Raw genomic sequence first — 24,504 nt, 5'->3', positions numbered from 1 at the left:
AGTGGCCAAAAGCCTGGGGAATCGGAGCCGACGTCAGCTCAGTGGCAGATCACATGATCGTCGATCTTCACTATGTGGAAATTTACCACTTTGCATTTTCGTGAGATCTTTGAAAAGGTGGAGTTGAACAGAGTCTACTATCACTCAGGTCAAAGGTACACTTTAGGGCTATGCATAGCACGCCGTGTATATAGGCGCATCATCTACACCACAGGCCCACTCACTTCGTCACGGAAATTCCTGATGAGCAGATTGCTCATGATAAAGCTTTTGAATTGCTATTTGCAATTGAACGAGCTATGCTGATACCTACGATAAGGCTTTGGATGAAGAGAGAATAGATGTTCAAGTTTGACACCTTCTGATAGTATGAAACTGGGCCTGAACATTTCCCAACTTAAACCCTTGCGTCATCCACTGGATTCTGCTTGTGTTCTCGATTGTTATTCCTGTTATTCGATCTACACCTAGGGCCTATTGGGATAGATAGAAAAATATAGAAGATAAGCTGGGGAAGGTGTACTTGACCTATATTTTTCGGACCCACACCCGTTCCCCGCCTTGGATCGACGTTCTACCCACGTAGAACAGCTCAGATCACCACTTGTCGTGGTGACAAGATATGCAAAATGGCATCGACTGAAGATGAAAGGCCATTCAAACGAGCCCGTCAAGCTTGCGAGCCATGTCGGTGAGCTTGAAGTTTGAGTGTCCCAAGCTGGGAGCCAATTTGAGCTAACATTGCTCCAGCCGGAAGAAGTCCCGTTGCCCAGGCGAGAAACCGATTTGCTCGTACTGCGAGCGACTAGGTCAACAATGTGTGTATGCAGGAACAGAGAATGGGGAAGAAAGCTTCGGCCACTCTCAGAAGTTGATGGTAAGTATGAATGATGCCTTGACCCGAGCGGATTCTGACGTGGAATAGGAACAACGCATTTCTGGTATTGAAGGCAAGCTAGAACAATTGATGGAATACATTACGTGTGTTGTAATATTCTATATTGTGTTCTATTTGGCTAATTGAGGTCCTAGGCGACCTGCCCCAAATCACCTCTCTTTGCCGGTTGTCCCCGAGAATAACCCTCGGATACCAGAATTTCTGCCAACGGAGAGCTCGTCCATGTGAGTCAAGTGTGGGATTTAATTACAGGAGATCTTTATTGACGAATGAAACAGATCCGGATCATCTGGGGTCCCAAATGCTGACCTTTACCTAACCTTTTGTAACGCGCAGCCCCTTATGTTATTCCCCAACAGGTCTTCTCTGGCCTCCCTGGGAAAGCGGGACCCCGAGCTTCTACTTGCAATTGAAGCCCTTGGGGTCCGCTTCAAAAGACCAGGAGTCATTGACCAGGACATACAACTAGAAATTAAGCGAAAAACAGACAGGGCCTGTCAGATGGTCATGATGCGTTTGGCGTCCGGGACTGTGGAGCTATCTACAATTCAGACTCTTTGTCTTCTAAGTATGCTGGAATTTACAGGTAAACCAGTCCTAGCCTACGTCCTTACACTTATTACTAATGTTTCGTTTCATCTGTCCAGCGGGCCATGTCATTCGTGCAGGGTCTTATACCACACTTGCCACATATTTGATGAGAAATCTCAGAATAAATGGCCTAGAGTCTATAGGCAACTTGGAAACCGAACGTGATGAGCGCAAGCTTTGCTACGTAAGCCTGGTCATGCTTAAGAATCTCCAGGGTTCCCTACATCCACCTGGAGATACCTTGGACTTACTCGCAGAGGCAGGTGAAATCACGTCGCCATTGGGAGCCATGATGTTCAATAAAGACATTTCCCGAGGTAACAGCGGTGACTCCAAGCTAGACATTGGAATCAATGGCACCAGTGTTTACACAAGCGAACTGTGGGCGATGGCAAGTAATTATGCCGCCAGCCATGTCGGCATTGACGCTCATCCCCCGTGGTCCCCAAACTCTGATTACACCATGATCAATTTTCGACACTGTGAGCACGAGAGTCTCATGCCGCTGAGGTTCCGACTTCATGCAAGTCGCTTCCAAGATCATCCTCCCGCCGAACTCCAGGCTCATCGCGACTATTGGAGCCCGTGGTTATTCTTCCAGTTAGTCTGGCATGCGGTGCCTTGTTTAGTAAACCATCCCTTCCTTTTATCTATGCGACTTCGGAACTTCCGGAGGACAATGCCCCAATCATTCCTCCGCAATTCTTTCGAGCAGTTGACCTTCCACTCGGGCTGGGTTGTTCATTTCCTCGAGCTTATCGAGGCAAAGAACTTCGAGGTATCTGATCCGATCATAGGGCAATGCGTGGCAATTGTCGCTACGATCTATCTTCAACATAGTTTTGTTGAGGATGAAACTTTTAACAGAAAGGCGCAAACGGGATTTGAGAAATGTCTTAGATTCCTACGGAACATGAGTCATCGATGGCCTCATATCGATCGCCAGGTTAGTCTCCATCAAGCTGTTGCTCTGGTTCATTGGTTCTGATGTAGGCTCTAGGTCCGACAATTGCAACAACTCCGGGACAGCGTTTCCTCCGGAGGCCTCACTACAGGCAACATCGCGCCAGGGGGAACAAACCCTCGTCAGAAGTGGTCTGTGAACCTGCAGCTATTGTGGAAAATCTTAGTATATGCCCATGCAAGTAACATATCGGATCCTGCTAGCGACATCTTCGGCCTGGAGCTTGCCAAAGACAGTGTTGGATGCTCCGGGGACCCTTCCGCTGGCGCTATCACTGACCGTGATTTTGCTTTGATTGGATCCGCTGGAATCTCAGGCCACAAGACAGTGGCCCCGGAGTGTGTCACCTATCCACCGGAGCAAACTGAGGACCCCATACAAGCGCAAAGTCAGAATTCACCGAGGATGGACTTTTCAGGACTTCCGGCGGACGCCAATATGGAGTTTAGCGGGAGTGATACGTTATTACTACAGCTTCAGGATTATGGGAGGGCGTTCGAGGATTGGCTAAACGTTAACCCACCGTGAGGCTATTTTCAATCTCATCCGGGGAACACGGCCCGGATCCGGCTTTCCGACCGCCAAGACGGTACTGAACCGGCCTTCCTTACCTACACCCCCACACTTTTCTAATCTTGAGAAAACATTCAACCGATTCCAGTTTAAAAACACTCCTCTGGCTATCAGTCTGTCGCTCAAAATGACCACAGCTAAGACAGACTCAATCCTGATCGTGGGCGCCGGCGTCTTTGGTCTTTCGACCGCTCTTGAACTTAACAAGCGCGGATATACAGATATCACTGTTGTCGATCGATTTGTACCACCATCAGCAGATGGAAGCAGTGTTGATATCTCGCGCATTATTCGCGCCGACTATGCGGATCCAATCTACTCCCAAATGGCCCGAGAAGCATACAATGGATGGACCACTGAGTACAAAGATCAATACTTCGAATCAGGATTCGCCTTGTTCTCGGAAACGCCTAAGAACGCATACATGGAGAAGTCCAAGGCTGTGATTCGGGCGGCAGGTGGCAAATTAGACGATCTTGACGACGCCATGGAAATCCGCAAACTCTACCCTAGCGTTCAAGCCAACTTTTCTGGCATGAATGGATATCACAATCCGAAAGGTGGCTGGGCTGATGCCGCAGGGAGCATCCAAAAGCTTGCTTCCAAGTGTACCGTGGCGGGTGTTTCTATCTTTGCCGGACCTCGCGGTACTGTTATTTCCCTCCGCCGGGAGGGCTCCCGTGTTGTTGGTGTCAACCTTGTTGGAGGGCAGGTATTGCTTGCTTCACAGGTGATCTTAAGCACCGGAGCGTGGACTAACCGTCTCTTAAACATGGGTCATGCGGCATCTTCCTCTGGCCAGCCTGTTGGCTTCATTCAGTTGACCGAGGAGGAGGCCCTCGAGATGAGAAAAATCCCAGTTATGATCAACATGAGCTCCGGCGTCTTCTCATTCCCGCCCACACCGGACACACATGTTCTCAAGCTAGCACGCCATGGTTACGGGTATGCAACCGATATCACTGTCAATGTGGACGGTGTTCAGAAGTCGCTCTCGTCGCCGAAGTTCGAAAGCAGCAATGCGGCCACTGGATATTTGCCTGACGATGCGGATGAGTCGCTGCGACAGGGGTTGCGTCAATTCTTCCCCAAGCTGGGGGATCGTCCTTGGATGAACCGTCGACTGTGTTGGTACACGGATACCCCCAATGGTGATTTCATTATCGACCACCACCCAACCATCCAGGGATTGTTCATGGCTACTGGTGGCGCAGGACAGTAAGTGTTGATCTAAATTCCCAATCTGCACAAGATGGCTTCATACTAACCAACCTGGCTTTAGTGGATTCAAATTCCTCCCTATCCTGGGCCAATATATCGCGGACTGCTTTGAGAACAAAGCACCCGAAGCTTTGCGTCAAAAGTGGAGAATGAACCCGCCCCAGGGTGACTCAAAGGGACCCATGGCAGGCGATGGAAGCAGAGGAGGCCCCCCACTGAGGAAACTGAGCCCGCTTGAACAAGCCAAGCTGTGAATACGAAATAGGACGATGTTACGATGATATATGATTATCCAATGTATTTATCACTCACTATTTTACTATTTCACATGAAATGTCATCTGCGTGATGCCTGAACAAACCCCCAATATAAAATACGCCTCACCCGACGTGATAGACAGACCGCCTAGACTCTAGCCATTGTTCCTAATGCACTTGACGCGCCTTCCCGGCCCTAACTACGCAACAGCTTCGGTCAGGTAAGCTTGCAAGGAAACCCTGGAATTAGTCTCTTCGGGGCCGAGGCACAATTGGGTATGTCTCAATAATAAATGTAAATTCTTCTAGTGCAATGGGGATTAGTTCCAAGTCTATATGGACATTTCAGCAGTCATTCACCTGCTGGAAGAAAGAAAAGCATCGCAAAAAAAAGGCGATCTAGAAATCAAATTTAGGCATCAAATTACTATGTTCCGCATGCATTCCTCAAACCTGAGGACCAAATGGAGCTAGGTCATTTTCATCCCTATTTGCAGCCCGCGTGTTGGTAGCAGTCCCCATGGCAAAGCTACCATCCTTGCACACAGGCCATTCATCCTGTCGGAGCCAATACTTCTCATGGGAAGGCGCACCTTTCAACATCCCCTTCAAATCCAACGGGTCTGCAAAAGTCTCCCACTGAGAGCGGCGGTCAATCCAGCCGGGACCCATTCGCTCCGTGCGACCATCAGGACACAGATAGCGTAGCTTCTGGCGAGGTAAATGCCGGCCAGGATGCATCAAGTTAATCCACCAAGTGAACAGAAGCATCGGGCCCAGCTCAAATGCATATAGATACCATTCATTGCTGAGAATAGGCCCGCAGTTCTCCCGACAGCCGAGATTACCAAACATCTCGAATGCTTCGACAGCACGGAAGATACATCGCAGCAAGACAAGAGTCGATGTCCCGTAAAGTGTAATGCAGATCATACGGACATTTGGCGACAGCATCCGAGCTCGAGAGCAGCGGGCGTGGACGGTTGCAACGACCCCGATCACAACACATTCAACCACTGCTTGGAGAACAAGTCCCGCAGCGACGAGAGTCCCACCGGCCTTATACTTATCTAGGTCAGGGCCAGCTGAGGCATTCTTCGCTGCTCCAGCCACTGTAATTGCTTCTACGGCTGCGCCGACATAGACGAAGAAGATGAGGACACGGTTGGGGTTGAGGACCGCGTGCATTGGCAAGTAGTTCATGAGGCGTCCGACGAGGTTATATGCGGCGGCTGAGTAAACTGGTGGGCCGACATAGATGAAGACTGTTGATGCGATGTAGAGGTTTAAGTTTGCTGGATGGTAACTCGATATGCAGCGAAGAATCCAGCCCGCGGTGAATAGGGTTCCACCCCAGCAGATGAAGAAGGTCACACGCCAGAATCGATAGCGGCTGAAGGTGTTAGAGCAAGCATGGTGTCTTCTCAAAATGTTCAACACTTACTAGTTTTGGTAAATATGCAGAAATAGAGACGTGCCAACCAAGGCGGCAAAGACAGCTGGCAGTATATGACTTGGATTGTACAAGTAGAGATTCACCTCTGCATCCGAGTTATTTGAGGTCATGATGGAGTCTAATTAATTGCGAATTGAATATGGGGATGCTGGGTGATTGCATGTTTAAATACAGACCATGAAGCGCCAGATAGGTCTATATCGGGTTAGATCGAGCTGTGCTGGAATTCAGCCCCATTGATGTTCCACTTGTGGACTCGTGGGCGGGATATCCATGGATACTTAATGAAATTAGCCAATCAGCAACGCCCAACTCAGCCTTGGGGAGCGGTACATTTGACCCAAAGTGGTTAGACTGCACAGCCAACTAACCTCAAACCGATGGTTTGGGGCTGTTTTTCGTCCTGATCCCTTTTTTAGTGCAATATATTGTGATTTCATAGCCTTCCACGGCGTACTCCTCACTAGATAGAAACGCCCCCGAAGACTTGCAGTGTCCGTTTTAAGATCCACACTCCGCTCCCCACACTCAGCTCCCCCGCCATGCCGGGTGTCCCAACAGGTCGGGCCTGTGACGCATGCCGCAAGCAGAAGAAAAAGGTACGTGCAATAAAGACGTGGCGCACAGAGCCCTTTTTTAATACGATGTTAAGTGCGATGAAAAACAACCTGCATGTGGACGATGTCTTCGTCTGAAAGTGAGCTGTGTGGGGTCTGGTCAGCAACGATTCAAGTTTAAACAACAACAATTTTCCCCCAAATCAAATCAAAGCGGTCAGATGATTCTCGCTCCGAGATCGAGATCGAGATCAACGGAAGAAGAAAAATATTCTGTTGAATTACCCCGGACATATCCCTGCAATAGTATGACATTGTTGATGAATTCGTTTGTCGGCGCCATAAAACGATCCACGGACCTCCGATACAATATGTGGTGGTCTTTCGGTCTCTTTCTGGAAGATATACCCCGACGACTCGGCAGTAACGAAGCACTCGACCGTGCAGTTGACGCGGTTACCACTGCCCACGCAGGCTTCTGCACCCGCCAACCAGTTTCGACTGAAGCACTAGCGAAGTATTCATGTGCGCTAAAGACCCTACGAGTTTATTTAGATAACCCGCTCCAAGCAAGTGCTTCCAGTACACTATGTGCCGTGATGATACTTTTAGTCTGCCAAACATTTATCGGAAATAATGGGCAAATGATGTCAGGACACGCGCAGGGGGCTGCCAGCATTCTACACGCACGAAGGAACTTTGGACCACGCGATGATTTTGAGCGTAAATTGTTCCTCTCTTTAAGGGGAAGTCTGGTAAATCATCCACAAGTCCTACTACTTTCCTGACCCAAGCTGACCACACCCCAAGTTATTCGAGGGTTTATACAACGATGCTATCGATTTGAGCTCCGAGGAGTGGGATGCCTTAGCCAAGAGTGACTTTGATCAAGACCAACCCGATGGTCAGATTCTGCGATGTCTAGCGCGAGCCCCGGTCATAATGAAACGGGGCAAACAAGCTATACGCGACGGCGAAGATTTAACACTCTTGGCGATGGAAGTCAGACCAATATACGAAAAGTGCAAATTGCTCCTGGGCGAATTGAAAGCACGAACAGTCGCCTTTGAAACATCGGAGCTGGATACTATGCCACAAGCGTTCATGGCCCGGATATTGCGAGCACATTATCTCCGCACCCATGGAATTGGTCTTGGGATCACAACATTCTTCAATTGTATCCTTCAGGCACTGGATCCCGGTGACTATACCTGCAGGGTTGAATCGAGATCTCTTGTTGGAGATATTCTAGTACATGCCCAAAAGTCCAATGTGTACAGACCAGTTGGAGCAGGATACGTGATAATGTGTCTGTCAGCAGCATGGGCCGCTACTTCAGACCCCCAACTGCGGTCTATGGTAGAAGTCGCATTGATTGACTACCACGGTGATTTTTTGAACCATACTTGTGTGAATATACCCCGAGAGCTGGAACGGGCGAGCGAGAACTTATGGCTCGGAAGGACTGCTCATGTCAATGTAATTTTTAGCCCCTGAGAATATAGAGCTATGCAAGATACCTAATTACAATCATTGTCTTTCTTCTAGGGTACTAGTATTAGGGATGGTTATGAGTAGGAGTGGAAGGGACATAACAAAATACCAATTCAAGCTCAATGGTGTAGCCGCAATCACATTCATCCTTTATCTACAAGCCTCCTTTAATTTTAATTAGATTTAAAGCCTCGTTCAACTCTTTGTCAAGGGTTAGGCGTGCAATAAAGACCAATAAAACGGTAAAAAACAGTTAAGACAACGGAAAACATGAGATTCGTAGTCTCAAGCCCTGGGTGTTATACAGCTAGAGTGTTAGAGAGTTTCAAGGGGTAATAAAAGGTGTAGTTCAGTCATATAAGACCAAGACACAATACTCCGACTAGTACTCTCAGATTCGATTTTTATCTTAGTCTACTAATCAATTTATCTATTGCTCTATTTCATTGATAGATACAATAAAAGCAAGGTGACCTCTAGGTGCTGATGTGCTAATTCAACCCCAAGGGAAATTGAAAGTGAATATCAAGTGAGAGACGCCTGACAAACAAGACTGGCTATCAGAGCAATCATCAATTACTATTGTTGCTACTGTTTGCCTTCATCCGATCTTCTGGCTTTCACTTCTCACATACTTGCTTATATCTCGTCTTTCTTTCTTTCCATTTCTCGCCCAATTGCTCTTTTCATCTTTGTGACAAACTCTCCCTTTTCTCCAACCTCTCACGTCTTTAGCAAACGTGTCTCTCCTTCACGTACCCACAGAGCTCATTATCATGATTGAGAGAAACCTAGATTACCCAAAAGATCTCAATGCCTTAATTCGCACAAGCCCACAATTCGCCCTCATGTGCGGCGACAAGCTGTACAAGAACCGTACAGCACACGAACACGCCTACATCATCCTATGGGCAGCTAAGCGCGGTCTCGGTGGCACAATTTGCAAGTGCCTTAATGCCGGTGCCCAGATCAAACGACGAGATAGATTTAGGTCTCATTTGGCCGATCGCGATGCCCCCGAGGTTTTGAACGTCATCCCGCGACACCCAAAATCACATCCCCTGACCACAGCAGCCGAAATCGGCTCGCTGTCTTGTGTCCGTGTTCTCCCTGACCAGGGCGTTAATCCCAACTTGCTGGACGAGCACTACGAAACTCCGATGCGATTGTCACCGTCAGGAGTCGTTACCTGACCTCACCACCCCTCAGTAGGAGAGGTGATAGCTACATCAATACATCATCTTATCTTCTCCTTAGCTTTCGGTGCCTACAGAGACAGGCCGCAGGAAATGGCTACGTCCACATTGTCGAGCTGTTACTTTCTTACGATGAGGCCGTATTCACCGGTGCTTTCAAGCTACGAAGGCCTCTAAAACTTGCTGCAGCTTGCGGCCATTTACCTGTGCTCAAAGCTCTCTTGTCTTTCCTCGAGCGCGACGATCGGAGCCTCACAGTTAAAGGCGCTGCCCAGATCATCCTATACGAGGGACTCTGGTACCGGAAAGAAAATCTCGTCACATATGCACTCGAAAAAGGTGCCGATGTGAATAACGACACAGAGTTCGTGGTACGGTTTGCTCCTGATTTGCGTCCCGATAAATTCCCCGAGAGACCATGGCCCAAGCTACTACAAGGGCACAAGATTGGATTGAATATTCGATGAATGATCACAAATGGTTGGTCACATATCACTCTAAACATACTCCACGCCGCTCTCCTAAGTGGTCGTGGGAATCTAATTCAGTTGATCCTTGACCATGGGTTTGAAATGACTCGGGTTACGCCCACTCTGCATGATGTAATCGTTCAGGAAAATACCGAAATAATCCCTCAATTGACATGGGGGTCACGTTCACCTCTGAAATGTTTCGGAAGTCTCTTGATGGCGTCGATCCGGAGTTGAAGGGTTTCCTGGAGACTCGCATAGGTAAAATCGTGGAAGAACTAGGCCTCGAGACTTGATCCTGCTTGTAAACTTGTACTATGGCATACCGAGAAAATAAAGCACTTGAACATTTAAGATCTCCTTGTTATTGGTGGGACTTTTTGGGTAGACCGCTAAAACAGTTTTTGGTTGGTACACAGCCGGGGGGGGAAAGAACCAGGTTATGGCAAGCCTTAGAAGGGCTGGTAGTCCGTTTATGTAGCGGTATCAGTGTAGAATATACTGTTAGAATACCTGTTCTGATTGCAGGTATTTATATGAGATATGTGTGAGAAAATATATATTGTAGCCAACCGAAAGCCTATAAGTGAGGAGACCGGTAGTTTCCTCAAGTATTAGATCCCCATTTCGAAAATTGTAGCACAGTATGCGTGAACCCCTCATCATTTCTAACCTCCGATATGACCCTGGAAGTGTTGTTAAATTTCATGGCCCTGCGAAACGCTGATCTTCCATCGGATGGTCGTGGCTCGTCAACAGTGATAAACCCTCTTTTGCGGTCGACCATTGCATCCATTATTAACAAGCTCCATGGTTTCTCTGTGGAAAAGAAAGGGGAGTCAAAACTCCATTCGGCTCGAACCTCCGCGGTGTTTTCAGCGACATCAGCCTCAGCGGGTGATGTGTGCATTTGAACAATGATGGATCCGCCATAAGCGACACTGCGTGCGAGGCCCTCTGCGTGGGCTTTTATAGCAGTGGAATCGTCATCGCGTAAACCAACTATTTTACGTAGTGTCCAGCTTGAAACATATTAGTCATTATAGGCAAGAAGAAATCAATTCGGAGACTTTACCTTCTTCCTTTGTTGTTGTCACCAAGCCAATCTTTAACCCAACCAGAGGATGTCGTCAAGAAAGTTGCATCGGATTCTCCTGACTGGTCCCAAAAGCGATGGTCACTTCCGTTACCCGTCAGGAATTCTCCAGACTTGATTTTTGCTTCCTTTGAACAATCAATCCAAAGATCAAAATCGACTTCGGTCTGTTCACCTGCCGTGTGCGTTCCGAGTAATTGTAGAGATATATTCGGCGGAGATGCGAGCTGTGCGATCAGAGAGGCTCCAGAGTTTGATAATATGGACATAGTTCTTCGTTCTTAGTGGCTAGAAGATCTTGTTGAATGAAATGAATTCCAATGAGGGAGGGCTGGGGGTAAAAAGCGGCCTTCCGCTCATTTATATAGCGTGAATTGGGCACATATAACGCATAGTTCACTCCACGTAAGCACCTTTCAGTGCCTGAGCAGGGTGATTTGTGGTATTTTTTGTGTAATAACAATAGGATATGACTAGGGGCGACAATGGAGCGGGGAATCTCGAATTTCAGCGTGTGATGGCCCCTGCAGCTGATAGGCGTGGATCGTCCATCTCTAGCCAATTTAACTACGAACTCGATAGGTCGTTGTGGATGTGACCACCTGTAGGGTGGTATCGGAGGCGGCTACTCCGTATATATCTGCGGTTATCAAATAACATCCGATAACCTGGGTTCGTTGTTTGAGGACTGTCCAATTTGAGTCTGATATCTGATTGGACAAGTACTCGCGCTATTTTGGGTTCTATCATTATTCAGTATGTTGTGGCGGTTACACGATCACATTTGTTCATTTAGTATTGACAGTAAATGGGCTGATTCAAGCGCGAATGCACGACCTGAAATTATGAGCCGTAAAATATCAAAAATGGGTCCAACTACCAAACCACATGCGTGATCAAATCATAAATACTCTAGGGAGGGGTTGAGACATCGAGCAGGGTATCGACTCCTAGTGCCTGTAACAATGTAGGGGTACAATACGACTAGGAAAGCGATACAAGACTCAAACGAGCTTTTAGTCTCTTAGTCTAGCTACCTCGTTATTTTTGTTGTAGCTAAGCTGTTGTCAAAATATCTATAAATCTAAGTGATTAAAGAAGTAAAAGTGGCTGAGTTTTCTATATGGATTAGAGGAAAGGCGAAGAGAGAAGAGAAGGTCTGCCTCAGATACTGTCACATGTGCCCCCACAGGTGAACGTGGAGACCAGCCAATCGGGGCTCTAAAGAATATATAGTATCCATGGATATCTCTGTTCTTAATGGGGTATGGAAGTGGGCTGAGAACCCTGTTTTGGTATAAGGTCCTTTGGGGGCCAAAGGATGAGTCGTCGAGTGACTTGTTTATAGAATACAAACTAAGTGTGTAAATTAAATATGTGATATAAATATTGATTGCTCAAAAACCACCAGGAGCTGCAAAAAAAGCTCAACTGATTTTGAATCTCACCTCCTCAATATGCCGCTAGAAATTGACTCAATGGACTTGGCTGCTGTTCCAGAGGTAACCATATTCCAAGACTTCCAGCAATTGACCGACAGATTCAGTGCCGATAAATGGGCTGATCACATTGAACCACCCATTCTGAACTCTAGAGACCTCACCATAGGACTTGAGGCGAGGGACTACATATACAATACTTCGGTCTCTTACCCGCTGAGCATTGGGTCAGTCCCTGCTTCCGATGATACCGATTTTGGAGCTACTACAACTATTTGAGCCTCGAAGACGAGCTCCTTCTCACCCTAAGGAATGAGAGGGGCAAGACATGGAGGGACATCAGTGTTTCCTTTGAGGATGTTTTCGGAAAGCGATACCATGCTCCCGCTCCGCAGATGAGGTATATTCGGCTCCAAAAGCGCATGGATCTGAATACCGACAAAGATATGGCTGCATTATTTCAAGCCCATGCTTATTGGCTGAACGTGAAATGGCAAATCATTAGTGAAAAGGTATGGCAGAAACTTTTCCAGTGTCTCCACCTGATACTACAAGGTTTATCTCACGCTTTGATCTTAGATGGCAGAGCTTGGCCATGGAGAACAATGGACTCCTAGCTACTGTTCGTCAAGGTGGGTGACTTATCATCGGCCACATGGGGAGATGAATCAGTCCTAGTGATATAAATTCATCGACAGAAGCTTTCGGCCTTTCCCCTGCTGATGATAAGATCACCCGTCTTACCAATAATTTCTCGGAAATCGACCTGCCGTACGAAGGATTGGCGATGTGTTTATCAATGGGAATGGCGAATAGGTCAATTTCCACACATGATTTAGTCCTTGCGAAGTAACCCAATACAAACTGTTGCGCAATGCAAGAAACACCTGTCACATATTACATGGTAAATTGTCAGCTCCTTAACCTTGAGGTCCAGAAGAAACTAAATGTGGTGAAATTACCTACGTCACTAGCTTTGCAGTAACCCGATACTGATCTTTAAACAACTCTCCAGTTTTGACGGGGTAGTAACGTTTTTCGTGATACCGTGGCAAGCTCTGTTCTTCGATTGCTTCTCCAATAGCCGTCGTATGGTTTGGTCGAGAAAATGTCAGAGGCACCTGCAGGAAGCATGGCCGTGTCGATCGCTGTAGTGATCCAGGGAGAAGACGCATTTCGACCCTTATTTATTTGGGAGGTCCTAAACATGACACTCTCTGTATCGTGCCATGTCGTGTTTTGCCAAGCCTGCATGGTAACTTTAAGTATGTAGTCAACATATCAACCTCCCTATCTACCCATGGACATATGTAAGTATACTTTCATGATCACTTGTCTCCGAGAGGGGCGATAAATACAAATAGTCCTATACTATTACAAAAGTTAGTTGGCTTAATAGTTGAACTAACTGCTTAGAGCCATAATCCTATAATCCGAGAAAGACATCCAGTTTTTTAAAAAAAAAAGAATGTTCAAACATTTGCCCATAAAGAGAGAGCTAGATAGATCATGGATGTTTGACCCCGGATTTGTCTGGATGCCTGAACACCTGATCATGATGCTTTGTCCACTGACTACAATAACAACGATTTAATCAAAAAGAAATTCTGCCCCTTCCAATCTCCCTCAGCCCTCATCACCCCTCGTTCCCCCATACCCTTCTCCCACACGCTCCCTCGATCCTCAATGAGCCCCAGCAAGAACATTTCTTGCATGAGCACTTGACATTATGGCACCCCACCATCTTCGTAGGAACACATCGGAGACAGGGGAGCACATGAATCTTGTCAAACGTGACACTGATACTTCCAATGATGTCTCCAAATCATCGAGAAGCGAAAACCCCCGCTTGGACGAGGAGCTCATCACAGCACCTCTATTCTCACTCTCTGCTTGTGAGACTCTGGACACCAACCGTTTGAATATTGAGCAACCTCTTAACGGAGAGCAAACCTTCCCGCAGTATGGATTGCTTGGTATGCGTAATCGACCTTCGAGCAACGCACTGACACAAGATGATCTTGTGTACGCCAACGTGTCAGCACCATGGTCCGCCTTCATCTGCGGCAGTCAAGGAAGTGGCAAGAGTCACACCCTGTCCTGCCTGTTGGAGAATGCACTGATCGCATCCTCCCCTGCTGGGAAGTTGTCGTCGCCTCTGGCTGGACTTGTTATTCACTATGATAAGTTCACGGCCTTTTCCAGCACGCAGCTGTGCGAGGCGGCCTATCTTCATTCTTCAGACATTCCGGTCCGAGTCTTAGTGTCGCCAACCAACTACCTTGCCATGAAAAAGGCATACGAAAGACTGACAGGCGGTTCCAAAAGGCTGAAGGTTCAGCCACTGTACCTCCCGCAGAAGGATCTAAACATTAGCATGATGAAGACCCTGATGGGCATCGGTAGCAAGGCTGAGCAGCCTCTCTACATTGAGGTATGTCGATGCACCTGTCATCTATGCTGACAAGATACTAATAACCTACTCACATAGGTCGTTATGAAGATCCTTCGCGATATGGCCATAGCCAACCAAGGCAAATCCGACTTCAACTACAGCACCTTCAAATTTCTTCTCCAGCGCGAACAATTCGTTAAAGGCCAGCTTATGCCGCTCACTATGCGCTTGGAGGTTCTCGAGTCGTTTTTCGAGCCTGGATCTGTGCCTGGGACAAATCCCAATACGCCAAAGCACCATGTTGCTGATGATACCTGGAAGTTTCCTCCAGGCACTTTGACGATCATTGATTTGAGCTGCCCATTCGTTGGCCAAGAAGATGCTTGCGCTCTTTTTAATATCTCTGTTTCTCTATTTTTGAAGAACCGCCACGACACGGGTCGCATCATTGCTCTGGACGAGGCCCATAAGGTTGATGGACCTCCAATTTTTTGAGTTATTCGTGTTCTCCCGTACTGACACTTGATTTGATTTTAGTTTATGACTTCCACTTCAGCCGAAGCCGCCGATCTGACAGAGACACTACTATCCGTCGTCCGCCAGCAGCGACATCTGGCCGCCCGAGTGTTGATCGCAACACAGGAACCAACTCTTGCACCGGCACTACTTGAGCTTTGTAACGTGACGATTATCCATCGCTTTTCTTCGCCAGCTTGGTTCAAGGCAATCAAGTCACACATCGCGGGAGTTGGGATTGAGGAGAATCCAGACACCACAGAGTCGTCGGCAATCTTCCACAAAATTGTTCGTCTGCCAACTGGAGAGGCTTTGGTATTTTGTCCAACGGCCCTGTTAGACATCGTGAAGCATAACGACCAGGAGAATGAGGAGTTCTCGAGTGCTGCCTCTTCCAGTTGGTCGGATACTCCAGATGATCCGTCCTCCGCGGACAGCGCTCCGATTGTGACAACCGACTTGCACTCCCAAGAGGAGCCTACTTTGAATCGCGTGGTTCAACTCGGAACGTCCTACGCCCACATTCGAGTGCGGAATAGGATCACTGTTGACGGAGGTCGCAGCATGCTCCAGCGTTAAGGTGCCCCCGAAGTTGAAGTGGAAATGCAATGTGCACTTACCATACATGAAAATTTCCCGTTATGGGTTGAACGATCTAAAAAGTGGATTTCTGCGTGTCACCTAAAAGGGACAGGTGATCAATACGGTGCTGGGAATTATGTCTTAGTCTCGAGTTTATGCAGGCTTATTTTTACATCTGGTCATTGTGTAAAATAGAAATCCTGGTGATTCACATTCCATTCGTATACGAATAACCTGCCATAGCTTTACCCAATTTTCTATTTAGATTTCCTTGCACATTCCACGTCATATTCGATGTTTCGTAGAATGCTGACGACGACTCTCAATGCCAGAACACCCAAACAGAGAGTATTATGATCAATGGGTTAGACAAGATGCACTGCGAAGCCAAACGCAGCTTGGCCTGACAGTGGAAGTGTCGGAGAGCACAAACAGATGCTCGAGACCGAACGGGGACCTTTTATTACGACAGTCAAAACAAGAATCTGTCCCGACAAGTAATCTGGATGCTATTTGGACTATTTTAATCTCTCCCAGGAATCGTCCAATGAGTGCTATTCCGACCTTGTGTTCATGCTTCGTGCAACTCCTTATGTACTCCAAAACCCCCTCGTACGCAACCATTTTGAAATCCCAGAGCCTCTCTGAAGGCTAGATTGCCCTTGGACTAGTAAATCCAATAAACTAAGGAGCTAGCTTTTTACTATCCCCATCTTATTTTCGTGTGTGGGTCGGGAGCTGGGTTGAAAATGTGAAACACCTCTTCCCTTGGCTTTGTCCTACTTGCGCTCATAACGACCAAGAGCACACAGAACCCAATACTTCCGGTGTACTTAGACCTTCCGGAGTGATTGTCCAACATTTAGTAATTTATCGAGTGTAATAGGAGTCAATGGCCATGGATTAGCAAATTCAAATAAGCTTTTTTGTATATGTTTAGGTATAGCTATACAGATATATATATATACTTCGATAAACGCTTGATTCGCATAAGATATTTGATACATACAAGCTTCAGGTTGTCTCCAGAGCTACAGGACCACTCGTTTAATTCTCAGCAATCAAGATGCTGCAAAGGAGTTAATCATCTCATGAGTCCTAGGCACTTGGCATCGAATCCAAACGGGCCGCAGCAGTCATCCTAGGGGCCCCGTGTCCTAGCCAATGACTATGACTGCGCTGAGCTATATGAACAGACAATGTATTATAAAGTCTTTCCATTGCAATACAGACAGGAACTATGACGCGCGGCCAGTCAAAATCAGAGACGTTGTACCTCATGGATTGAATCGACGAAAGATTCCCATCTGGGCTGAGAATGAAGTTGCAAGCTACAGATCAAACAGCCCCTCCTCTAGATCACCTTGACTGCAACACAATAGTAAAATTACATCACGGGAACAAGAAGACGGTCCTCGTCAAACTAATCTGTACTCCGACACATGCCTGGGAGCACGAGGCGTGATGGATCAAGGCACCACGGCAAATCAGCCCAAAAATAAAGATTGTCACTGGAATTTGAGAAGACCCTGTGAGAGATACAGGCTCCTGTAACTGCCATAGAGACTATAAAGTATCATATTCCCGTCTTATGTCGCCCCTGGTTTTGAAACCCTCCAACCTCAGGAATATTATATTGTGATCTGACCTCCCAAGATCCGTGACTATTGCCTCGAATTACCCCATTTAATATTGGTTATCACTGAAATCAATCAATATGCGGGTTAACATTATCTCTTTGGTGGCTCTGGCTACTACAGTTGCAGGTATGGAAATCTGCCTATGGGGAAGATGAATCAATCTAACTGTTATATCAGGCCTCACTGTCACCTCCCCACGGATTGGTGAAAAGATTGACCCGGATCTGCCCCTTACTATCAAGTGGCAAGCTGTCACGTAAGCTGCTAGTTGTCCGACACGCTCAGCAATTCATCTGCTAACCAAACATGCAATATCAATAGAACGGACCCGACGACCTTCAGCATCGAACTGGTCAATCAGAATGTCTACCCTCCGACAACAACCATCGTGGCAGACGATATAGACTCTTCCAAGGGCTCCTATACCGTCAAGGCAAAGACATTCACGGATGTAGACAATGGGTATGTCCAATTTGATTACATTATCTTCGAGCTACTAACCTAATAATCAATAAAGAAAGGGATATCAAATCAATTTCCTCTCTCCGGAGAATGGGATTCTGGCCCAGTCTCAGCAATTCCGAGTCACTGAACCGGGTGAAATTGCTAGTAGTGCTAGTGCTAGTAGCTCTGGTAAGGAAACCAGTACTGCACTTGATACTTCGTCCTTGATTTCTTCCACCGCGTCGACAAGTGATATCACTTCGGCTCTATCTTCCTCGACTACTTCCTCTTACCTGTCTTCGACTGCTACTCACTCCTCCATCAGTGCGTCTGCCCCTACCTCGTATTATTCTACTGCTTCATCTTCTATTTCTACCCCTACAACATCTTCTTCTATAAGCTCTTCTGCAAGTGCGTCTACCTATTCCATTTTATCTTCTTCTACATCCACTCCTGAGACATCCTCGTTTTTGATATTCACATCTTCTTACACTTCTACCTTGACGCTTACCACTCCCTCTTCTTCCTCAGTTTCTATATCCACCCTTACAACTTCCTCCTTAATCTCTTCTACATCTACACCTTCAACTTCTTCTTTCATTACAACTTCATCCTCGATTATATCCTCCTCTGCTACCCCGACTACTTCTACTTCCATTACCAAGTCTTCCACACATCTCCCCACCTCAACCTTCCTCACGTCAAGCACTCTTTCTTCTACCACATCCCATTCTACACACACCTCCACTTCTACCCCTGGTCAGTAAAAGATGGAAAGCACGGCTTCCGAGATAGCATTTTGCTCTTGACCCACAACCTGAAAAGAAACAGTCACTAACTCTATCTATAGTCTCGACTTCAGTTTCAACAGTTTCCTCGACTAGTCTGTCCACCGCAACCCATTCGAGCACTACTTCCACCACCACTCACAAAACCACTTCGACTACAACCTCCACTGCTACTGAGTCGGCTAGTACCACCTCTAACGCTGCTGCCGTCCTCATGCCCCCCGCTGGTGGTCTGCTTCTAGGTCTGTTTGCTTTGGTCCTTTAAATTACCGGTATTGGTCATTCGTGGCCTGGCTCTAGGCAATTGGTCGGCTGGAGATTCGGGAACCTAGATATATGAGTTGGAGATAGTGTTGGGTATCTGTGGTAGTTCTTTTGGACAAGGTCTACTATCTGTTGAAGGAATTGTGGAAGACAGGTTACTTTACTAGTGATGATTTATTTGTTTGATGATGTTAATGTTTATGATTTGGACTATGGACCTATGATATGCCTGCCGCCTTACATTAATGAGAAATGCGATAATTATATGCCTGTTTTACACTTTTGGAACTATACTGTTAAATAAGTCTTTGAGTTGGCCGTTACCTCACTTATATTAAATCATGTTTCAAAATAGAGGAGGTAAAGATAAATAAAGTGTGACTTAAGAGGTTCACTTCGTCAGTAGGTAAAGTTGAAATCCCCGAGAGCGGTCTTTTAAAAAGTCGGGGTTGCCGTCTACTGGTTTTGAGAAGAATATAAATAATAGTCCTTACGCATAATGACTATGTATAGATAGGAAAAGGTAATATAGACAGAGAAAGATATCATAGGTGTTGGAAGAAAAAAAGCCACGCTAAAAAGAAAACCGAACCCCCGATTGGTAACCTCCAGGGCTTCCAAGATTGTTAAATCGACTTCGATTACATGATACATTTAGTATGGTGTATCGAGTCATCCCTTAGCAAAAAGTGGATTGTGAATCGCGAATGCAGCATCACGATTTCACGACACTGTCGCTGGGTCGATCCCAAGTGCGGATATGGCCTGCGTGAGAATATTAGTATTACATGATCCCGAATAACAAACAACCTCTTTAAACACACCTTCAAGAGAGGAAGTCATAATGCAATCTTTCTGGAAGCCAAGCCAGCATGTAGGATCTTCACCGACGATTTTGGACTATGGTTTAATTAGTCTTTTGGAGCTTGCAAGCTAGGCGCCAATCAATGCTTACCATGATCGGGGGCAGAAGAGCAGTTCGAGATCGTGGCTCAACTGGGTGGCTCATCTGATCAATATCTTCGTTGAACTTCTCGGTTTGATTAGAGTCCGAGCGCACACGGTTGTCGCCGCTGTCTGCACGGTGGCGATTGGCATTTTGTGAGTTTGGCACTACTATGCTGGATCGATTCCGGGTTGAGGCTTGGTGTGCCCGGGGGCGATGAAGCATTCCAACGCTGAAATCCCACAAGAGAAGGCGACAGTCGTCGCCAACACTGCCGAACCGGTATGTCTTCTGGTCACAACGCCAAGGGTCGAAAGCTACTGACGCAACCCAGGAATTATGTCCTTGGCACCTGGCAACAACCTTGCGCTCGGGGAAAGACCAAATCGTCAGTAAATCATCCTGCCCTCCGGTTACGATATATTTGCCATCCGGTGACCAGCAGACACAGATCAGACCGCCATAGTAGCTGCGGAATATATCCAGTACCCTATAAGGCGTTAGTTGAGGATTGTTCTGTTCTTTTCACACAGGGCAAACGTACTCCTCTTTCAAGTAATCCATAAGCCGCAGCGACCCATCTTCGAGAACCACAGCCAGATGCCTTTGATCTGGCGAAAAGGAGAAGCTTGAGATTTTCTGGTTTGCCAGTTTCCAAAATGAAACCGGATTAGTCTTCTGGTTCTTGGAGTTCACAGACTTGAGGATTTCCAATGGCAACCGTCCAACCTCTTGTTCGGAATGACCATTCACCTCGGGGGTGAACAGAGCATCCTCCTTCTCCTTGTCGTACACGACCAGCATACCGTTGGCGTGGGACGCCATGAACAGGTTCTCAGACCCAGGAAGCCATTTGATATGGGTGACGGGGGAGCTATTAATCACTCCATTCTTGTTGATCCGAGCATACTTTTGCGACATGGGCTCATACCAGATGATATCGCCCGCAGAAGATCCCATCACAATGTCCAAATGTGACGATGTCTTGGTAAGTTCATTAATGTCGTGACAAAGCATGTGGGCCTTGGTGAACAGAACTTTGGTAAGATGCTCCTCTTTTGTAGGCGAATTGAGGTCAAGCCATTGGAATGCTCGGTTGATATTCGCAAAAGCAAACACACCGTTCGGGTCACGGTCGCTCAATCGCTTGGCAGATGTCTCGTGGGTGATGACTCGCGAAACGAACGAAGAACTGCTCTTGATAATGTTGTTCTTGGGCTTCCTTCGCTTCAATGCGTCCTTCGCTGCTACCGGTGGCGCCGCAAGCGCGGGGTTTCCATCTCCGAACTGGGGAGCTGTAACACCTGACTTCAAGAAAGTCGGAGGTTTCTTTCGAGGATCGAGTGTAACAAGAGATAGCTTCACGCCAATTGTAGGGGGTGTGGGTAGTGTGGCAAGCGGGTTCGGGTTAATGATAGGAGCTTCCGATGGGTGGGGAGGCGGTGTTGCGAGGAGTAGGTCATCCTGGAGGATGTACGTTCCTGCCGTAATATAAAATGTAAGCTATCTGAGATTCTGAAGGAATTGAGATATTGTTGGGCCATCAGCGATCGCTGAGCACACATACCCTCGCCAACTTGCAATGGACACCCATTCTCCGGGTGGGTAATCGTATTGTTCGTTTCCACAACAGGGACCGCCATACCATTTGCGGCCCCCGCCGCATATGCGACAGGAATGGTATAGCGCGGAGGGGGAGGGGGAAGGACGCTGCTAGTGGTGTAAGCAAATGATTATCCGGTAATTGAGAGTTATGCAATTCTCTCAAATTATGTTGGTTGGAGTGAAAACACGGGGTGAGGCTTGCAGGTTGAAAGCAGGGGATTGAAGCAAGTGAGAAAGAGCGTGCTTACAACATGATTAGACGTCACTCGCACAGGCTCAATTTGGATTTGGGCTGAGATATGGTGTGACCACCAGCGCAACCTTGGATCAGATAAGGTAAAAGCGCAAACTTTGCCAAGTCTGTGATGCACTCTATTCAACGTTTCCTCCAGTCTTATATATCGATATGCGCAAAGCTCTAATGTGTTCGGAACGAGTGATGGACAAGTTGCAGAGATATGGTCGCAGGGGGCGACGGCGAGTCAACGTGCGCAATAAGGCCGGGAATCGCAGATGTATATATGTACTCGATAAGATGTGTATAATGATATCAGGGTTCGAGATTCGGAGGTTGGAGATGTCGAAAGTACAAGTCGAGACGCGAGAGGGGGAGGATCAGCAAGGGAAATGATGTCCGGGGTAATGTTCGAGCGGAGAAGAAACCGCGTGCCTGGCGGGGACCGGCTTAACTCCGGCTAAGCCGGCTATGTGCCTGACTACATATGTAAGTATCATGATCAATCAAGGGGAAGATATTGAGATCGTTTTACATTTATTTGCACATTAAACTACGGGGTATGGTATAGAACATGAACGAGGACCCTAATTGCCGCTCCCAACTCGTCGCCAGATCATCACCGCCGCGGCGCCCGCACAAACCACCGCTCCTAGGGCAATTCCCCATGACATCCATTTGCCTTCCACATCCTCTTCACTACGCGGGAAAGCTGTGCTGGGCTCCATAGCAGCCTCGGCAATATGAACAAATACCTCCTGGATAGAACTCCACGTAACACTCACATGGAGCGGTGGACTGGGCATGTTGAGCATAGCTGTGTATTCATGAGGCTGGTGCTCGGCTCGCTGCGTCGTCCGATCCAGGTCGGCCTTGAGGGCCACGAATACACTGGGGAGCTCCTCCAAATGAGGATATTTTGCCAACAATGCAGGAATGTAGGAAAATGAGTCTGGGTCCGAGGAATCATACGTGTACGCAATCACGTCGCACTGATCCAGCAGTTTGGACTGGTTCTCCAGTAAGGCAGGTTCCAGCTCACCTAGTTCATCCAAAATAAGGTAGCACTGTTTGCCGCCCGGAAGCTCCACCGTGTTCACTGCAGTACGTGGTTGGATGGTAGGGTGGTAGGTCGTGCTGAATCCGCGGGAAAGAAGTGCATCGAGCAGGGCCGATTTGCCGGATCCAGGGGCGCCCAGAACATGACATTGGACAACATTTCGTCCCACGCGGCCCGGCCGGCGCCGTTTTCTTCGTGGCCGTGTCACTTTCAATGCCGCAGTAATAGATTGGTCGCTTTGGTCAGAGGGCTCAAAGCCCAGATATGCCAAGTATTCGAGCGTTGTTTTCGGAGACAGGAAGGTGGTCATGCTCCACTGAGCAAGCCAGCCTTGCAGTGTTACATGTCCTGCCTCATTGCGGACTGTGGAGGATGGGAACGAGCCGTCGGCCCATGATGCGGGCAAGCCCGGGGTAGGGGCAAACAAGGATGCAAGTTCAGCCTCATTCAAGCCCCCGTCATTATCTTTGTCGGATAGAAGAAAGAGGTTGACAAAGAATCGATAGCCTTCGGGCGACAGTTCGGCAGAAGCGAACGGCGGTACTTCAAACTTCGGGTGTAAGAATTTCTCCTGCAGCGAGAGATTATCCGTGTACTGGAACGCTCGCAGGATGATCCAGACGGTTTCATGTCGCCCTTTTTCCGAGTATAGTTTGTTCAAATGAATAAACCCTTGGCAGTCAATCCCCGACTCTGTGACGGAGTCTGGATGGGTTTTTTGAATGGTTTCCTTGATGTGATTGAGATCCGCGTCGTTCAATGGTTTGGAAAAGCACCGGATTTGGAAATCCTTGAGCTCCTTGTCTGATAGATAACCATCGCGATCTTTGTCGCAGAGATAGAATATCCTTTGTAAAGCTGCTACCGCAGCGGGCTTCAAAGCTGCCTCCTTGGAATCGAACAGCGGCGCGATCGGGTGCGTGACGGCCTTTTGGCAAACGAAGAAAGCTTCGTTGACATTACGATGCTCCCGAGCACTCGTACGTATACATGAGTCAATTTCCTTGAACTCTGCCATCAAAGGAAGCATCTCCTCCTCCACCACTCGCGTCTCACTATGACCCGTCGCCAGGTCGGATTTGTTGGCACACAGGACTACCGGGACATTGACACCCAACGAGCGGAAGTATGGCAGCCAGAAAAGAGCTACCCGTTCATAGCTGTAGTGATCGGAATATACGAGGAGAATCACATTGCATTTCCGTATCTCTCGCGCGAGATTGTTCCGTTCTTGGGGAAGAGCCGAGGTGTCGACGACGGTCGTGGTTGTAACATTTTCGGGGGTACCGAGGGTGGGAGGGATGGTAATTTGGGGGAGGACTGGTTGGATTTTGTTCGTAACAAACACACCTTTGACGAGCGAGGTGATGAGACTGGACTTGCCAGTACCCTCGTCGCCGCAAACGCAAATGCGAACTGGACGAATTGACCTGTCAGCAATGTTGCTGGGAGTGAAGTATATATAACATACCCGATGCCATTTTCGCGTCTAGCGAGTCACGTAATGGTCATAGGCCAATCATGACCTTGCAAGAAGAGTAGGTAGATAAGTTCCAAGGCTCCGAGGTTGATTCCGGATGAGACAATCGCGATACGATAACACCTGGTCTTGGCGCCTAGCGCATCTACATGTTCTACACGTTCCACATGCTATAACAATGACTATACAATTTCTCTACACATCGGGGAAATGCTGTTTAGGCTATAATCTCTTTGTTCTCGATCTCCTTTCTATTAAATATCTAATTAAAATAAATAAGAAAAAAACTCCGAACTTGCCAAGCAACGCTCGTCTTGCTCGTCCACTTTTAAACCCC

General features: G+C 47.5%; 11 protein-coding genes across 11 annotated transcripts; 7 read left to right on the top strand and 4 right to left on the bottom strand.

Annotated features, from left to right (window-relative positions):
- Nucleotides 1–629: 629 nt before the first annotated feature.
- On the top strand, nucleotides 630–2,981 carry N7487_001605 (Zn(II)2Cys6 transcription factor; the record flags this gene model as incomplete). Its single annotated transcript, XM_056869353.1, has 7 exons — nucleotides 630–691; nucleotides 751–877; nucleotides 926–981; nucleotides 1,033–1,122; nucleotides 1,177–1,466; nucleotides 1,546–2,435; nucleotides 2,490–2,981. 7 exons carry the CDS (start codon nucleotides 630–632, stop codon nucleotides 2,979–2,981), a joined length of 2,007 nt encoding a protein of 668 aa, XP_056734137.1.
- A 172-nt stretch (nucleotides 2,982–3,153) lies between these two features.
- N7487_001604 (NAD(P)/FAD-dependent oxidoreductase) lies at nucleotides 3,154–4,501 on the top strand (the record flags this gene model as incomplete). Its single annotated transcript, XM_056869352.1, has 2 exons — nucleotides 3,154–4,244; nucleotides 4,309–4,501. The coding sequence occupies 2 exons, from the start codon at nucleotides 3,154–3,156 to the stop codon at nucleotides 4,499–4,501; spliced, it is 1,284 nt and encodes a 427-aa protein (XP_056734136.1).
- A 450-nt stretch (nucleotides 4,502–4,951) lies between these two features.
- Nucleotides 4,952–6,070, bottom strand: N7487_001603 (uncharacterized protein; the record flags this gene model as incomplete). Its single annotated transcript, XM_056869351.1, has 2 exons — nucleotides 4,952–5,897; nucleotides 5,949–6,070. 2 exons carry the CDS (start codon nucleotides 6,068–6,070, stop codon nucleotides 4,952–4,954), a joined length of 1,068 nt encoding a protein of 355 aa, XP_056734135.1.
- A 423-nt stretch (nucleotides 6,071–6,493) lies between these two features.
- Nucleotides 6,494–8,014, top strand: N7487_001602 (Zn(II)2Cys6 transcription factor domain-containing protein; the record flags this gene model as incomplete). The annotated part of the gene is made up of 3 exons (XM_056869350.1): nucleotides 6,494–6,559; nucleotides 6,613–7,272; nucleotides 7,328–8,014. The coding sequence occupies exons 1-3, from the start codon at nucleotides 6,503–6,505 to the stop codon at nucleotides 8,012–8,014; spliced, it is 1,404 nt and encodes a 467-aa protein (XP_056734134.1). The 5' UTR covers nucleotides 6,494–6,502.
- Nucleotides 8,015–8,787: 773 nt separating this feature from the next.
- N7487_001601 (ankyrin repeat domain-containing protein) lies at nucleotides 8,788–9,674 on the top strand (the record flags this gene model as incomplete). The annotated part of the gene is made up of 2 exons (XM_056869349.1): nucleotides 8,788–9,185; nucleotides 9,269–9,674. The coding sequence occupies 2 exons, from the start codon at nucleotides 8,788–8,790 to the stop codon at nucleotides 9,672–9,674; spliced, it is 804 nt and encodes a 267-aa protein (XP_056734133.1).
- A 610-nt stretch (nucleotides 9,675–10,284) lies between these two features.
- N7487_001600 (uncharacterized protein) lies at nucleotides 10,285–11,042 on the bottom strand (the record flags this gene model as incomplete). The annotated part of the gene is made up of 2 exons (XM_056869348.1): nucleotides 10,285–10,699; nucleotides 10,753–11,042. 2 exons carry the CDS (start codon nucleotides 11,040–11,042, stop codon nucleotides 10,285–10,287), a joined length of 705 nt encoding a protein of 234 aa, XP_056734132.1.
- A 1,188-nt stretch (nucleotides 11,043–12,230) lies between these two features.
- N7487_001599 (uncharacterized protein) lies at nucleotides 12,231–13,065 on the top strand (the record flags this gene model as incomplete). The annotated part of the gene is made up of 4 exons (XM_056869347.1): nucleotides 12,231–12,439; nucleotides 12,493–12,724; nucleotides 12,799–12,844; nucleotides 12,911–13,065. 4 exons carry the CDS (start codon nucleotides 12,231–12,233, stop codon nucleotides 13,063–13,065), a joined length of 642 nt encoding a protein of 213 aa, XP_056734131.1.
- An 876-nt stretch (nucleotides 13,066–13,941) lies between these two features.
- N7487_001598 (uncharacterized protein) lies at nucleotides 13,942–15,702 on the top strand (the record flags this gene model as incomplete). The annotated part of the gene is made up of 3 exons (XM_056869346.1): nucleotides 13,942–14,646; nucleotides 14,704–15,078; nucleotides 15,145–15,702. The coding sequence occupies 3 exons, from the start codon at nucleotides 13,942–13,944 to the stop codon at nucleotides 15,700–15,702; spliced, it is 1,638 nt and encodes a 545-aa protein (XP_056734130.1).
- Nucleotides 15,703–17,422: 1,720 nt separating this feature from the next.
- Nucleotides 17,423–18,842, top strand: N7487_001597 (GPI anchored serine-threonine rich family protein; the record flags this gene model as incomplete). Its single annotated transcript, XM_056869345.1, has 6 exons — nucleotides 17,423–17,471; nucleotides 17,523–17,601; nucleotides 17,667–17,807; nucleotides 17,863–18,132; nucleotides 18,321–18,548; nucleotides 18,674–18,842. 6 exons carry the CDS (start codon nucleotides 17,423–17,425, stop codon nucleotides 18,840–18,842), a joined length of 936 nt encoding a protein of 311 aa, XP_056734129.1.
- A 714-nt stretch (nucleotides 18,843–19,556) lies between these two features.
- On the bottom strand, nucleotides 19,557–21,736 carry N7487_001596 (WD40 repeat domain-containing protein; the record flags this gene model as incomplete). The annotated part of the gene is made up of 6 exons (XM_056869344.1): nucleotides 21,641–21,736; nucleotides 21,355–21,497; nucleotides 20,332–21,268; nucleotides 19,797–20,277; nucleotides 19,666–19,741; nucleotides 19,557–19,606 (listed from the first exon to the last, which is right to left on the bottom strand). Exons 1-6 carry the CDS (start codon nucleotides 21,643–21,645, stop codon nucleotides 19,557–19,559), a joined length of 1,692 nt encoding a protein of 563 aa, XP_056734128.1. The 5' UTR covers nucleotides 21,646–21,736.
- Nucleotides 21,737–22,214: 478 nt separating this feature from the next.
- On the bottom strand, nucleotides 22,215–24,168 carry gem1 (ERMES complex Ca(2+)-binding regulatory GTPase GEM1; the record flags this gene model as incomplete). The annotated part of the gene is made up of 2 exons (XM_056869343.1): nucleotides 22,215–24,103; nucleotides 24,159–24,168. The coding sequence occupies 2 exons, from the start codon at nucleotides 24,166–24,168 to the stop codon at nucleotides 22,215–22,217; spliced, it is 1,899 nt and encodes a 632-aa protein (XP_056734127.1).
- Nucleotides 24,169–24,504: the final 336 nt, after the last annotated feature.

This window comes from Penicillium crustosum (genome assembly GCF_028827405.1).
Source record: "Penicillium crustosum strain IBT 35664 chromosome Unknown utg000001l_segment0_segment0, whole genome shotgun sequence".
Lineage (NCBI taxonomy): Eukaryota > Fungi > Ascomycota > Eurotiomycetes > Eurotiales > Aspergillaceae > Penicillium > Penicillium crustosum.
The sequence above is the reverse complement of the archived record's forward strand: the minus strand, read 5'-3'. Positions and strand labels throughout refer to the sequence as shown.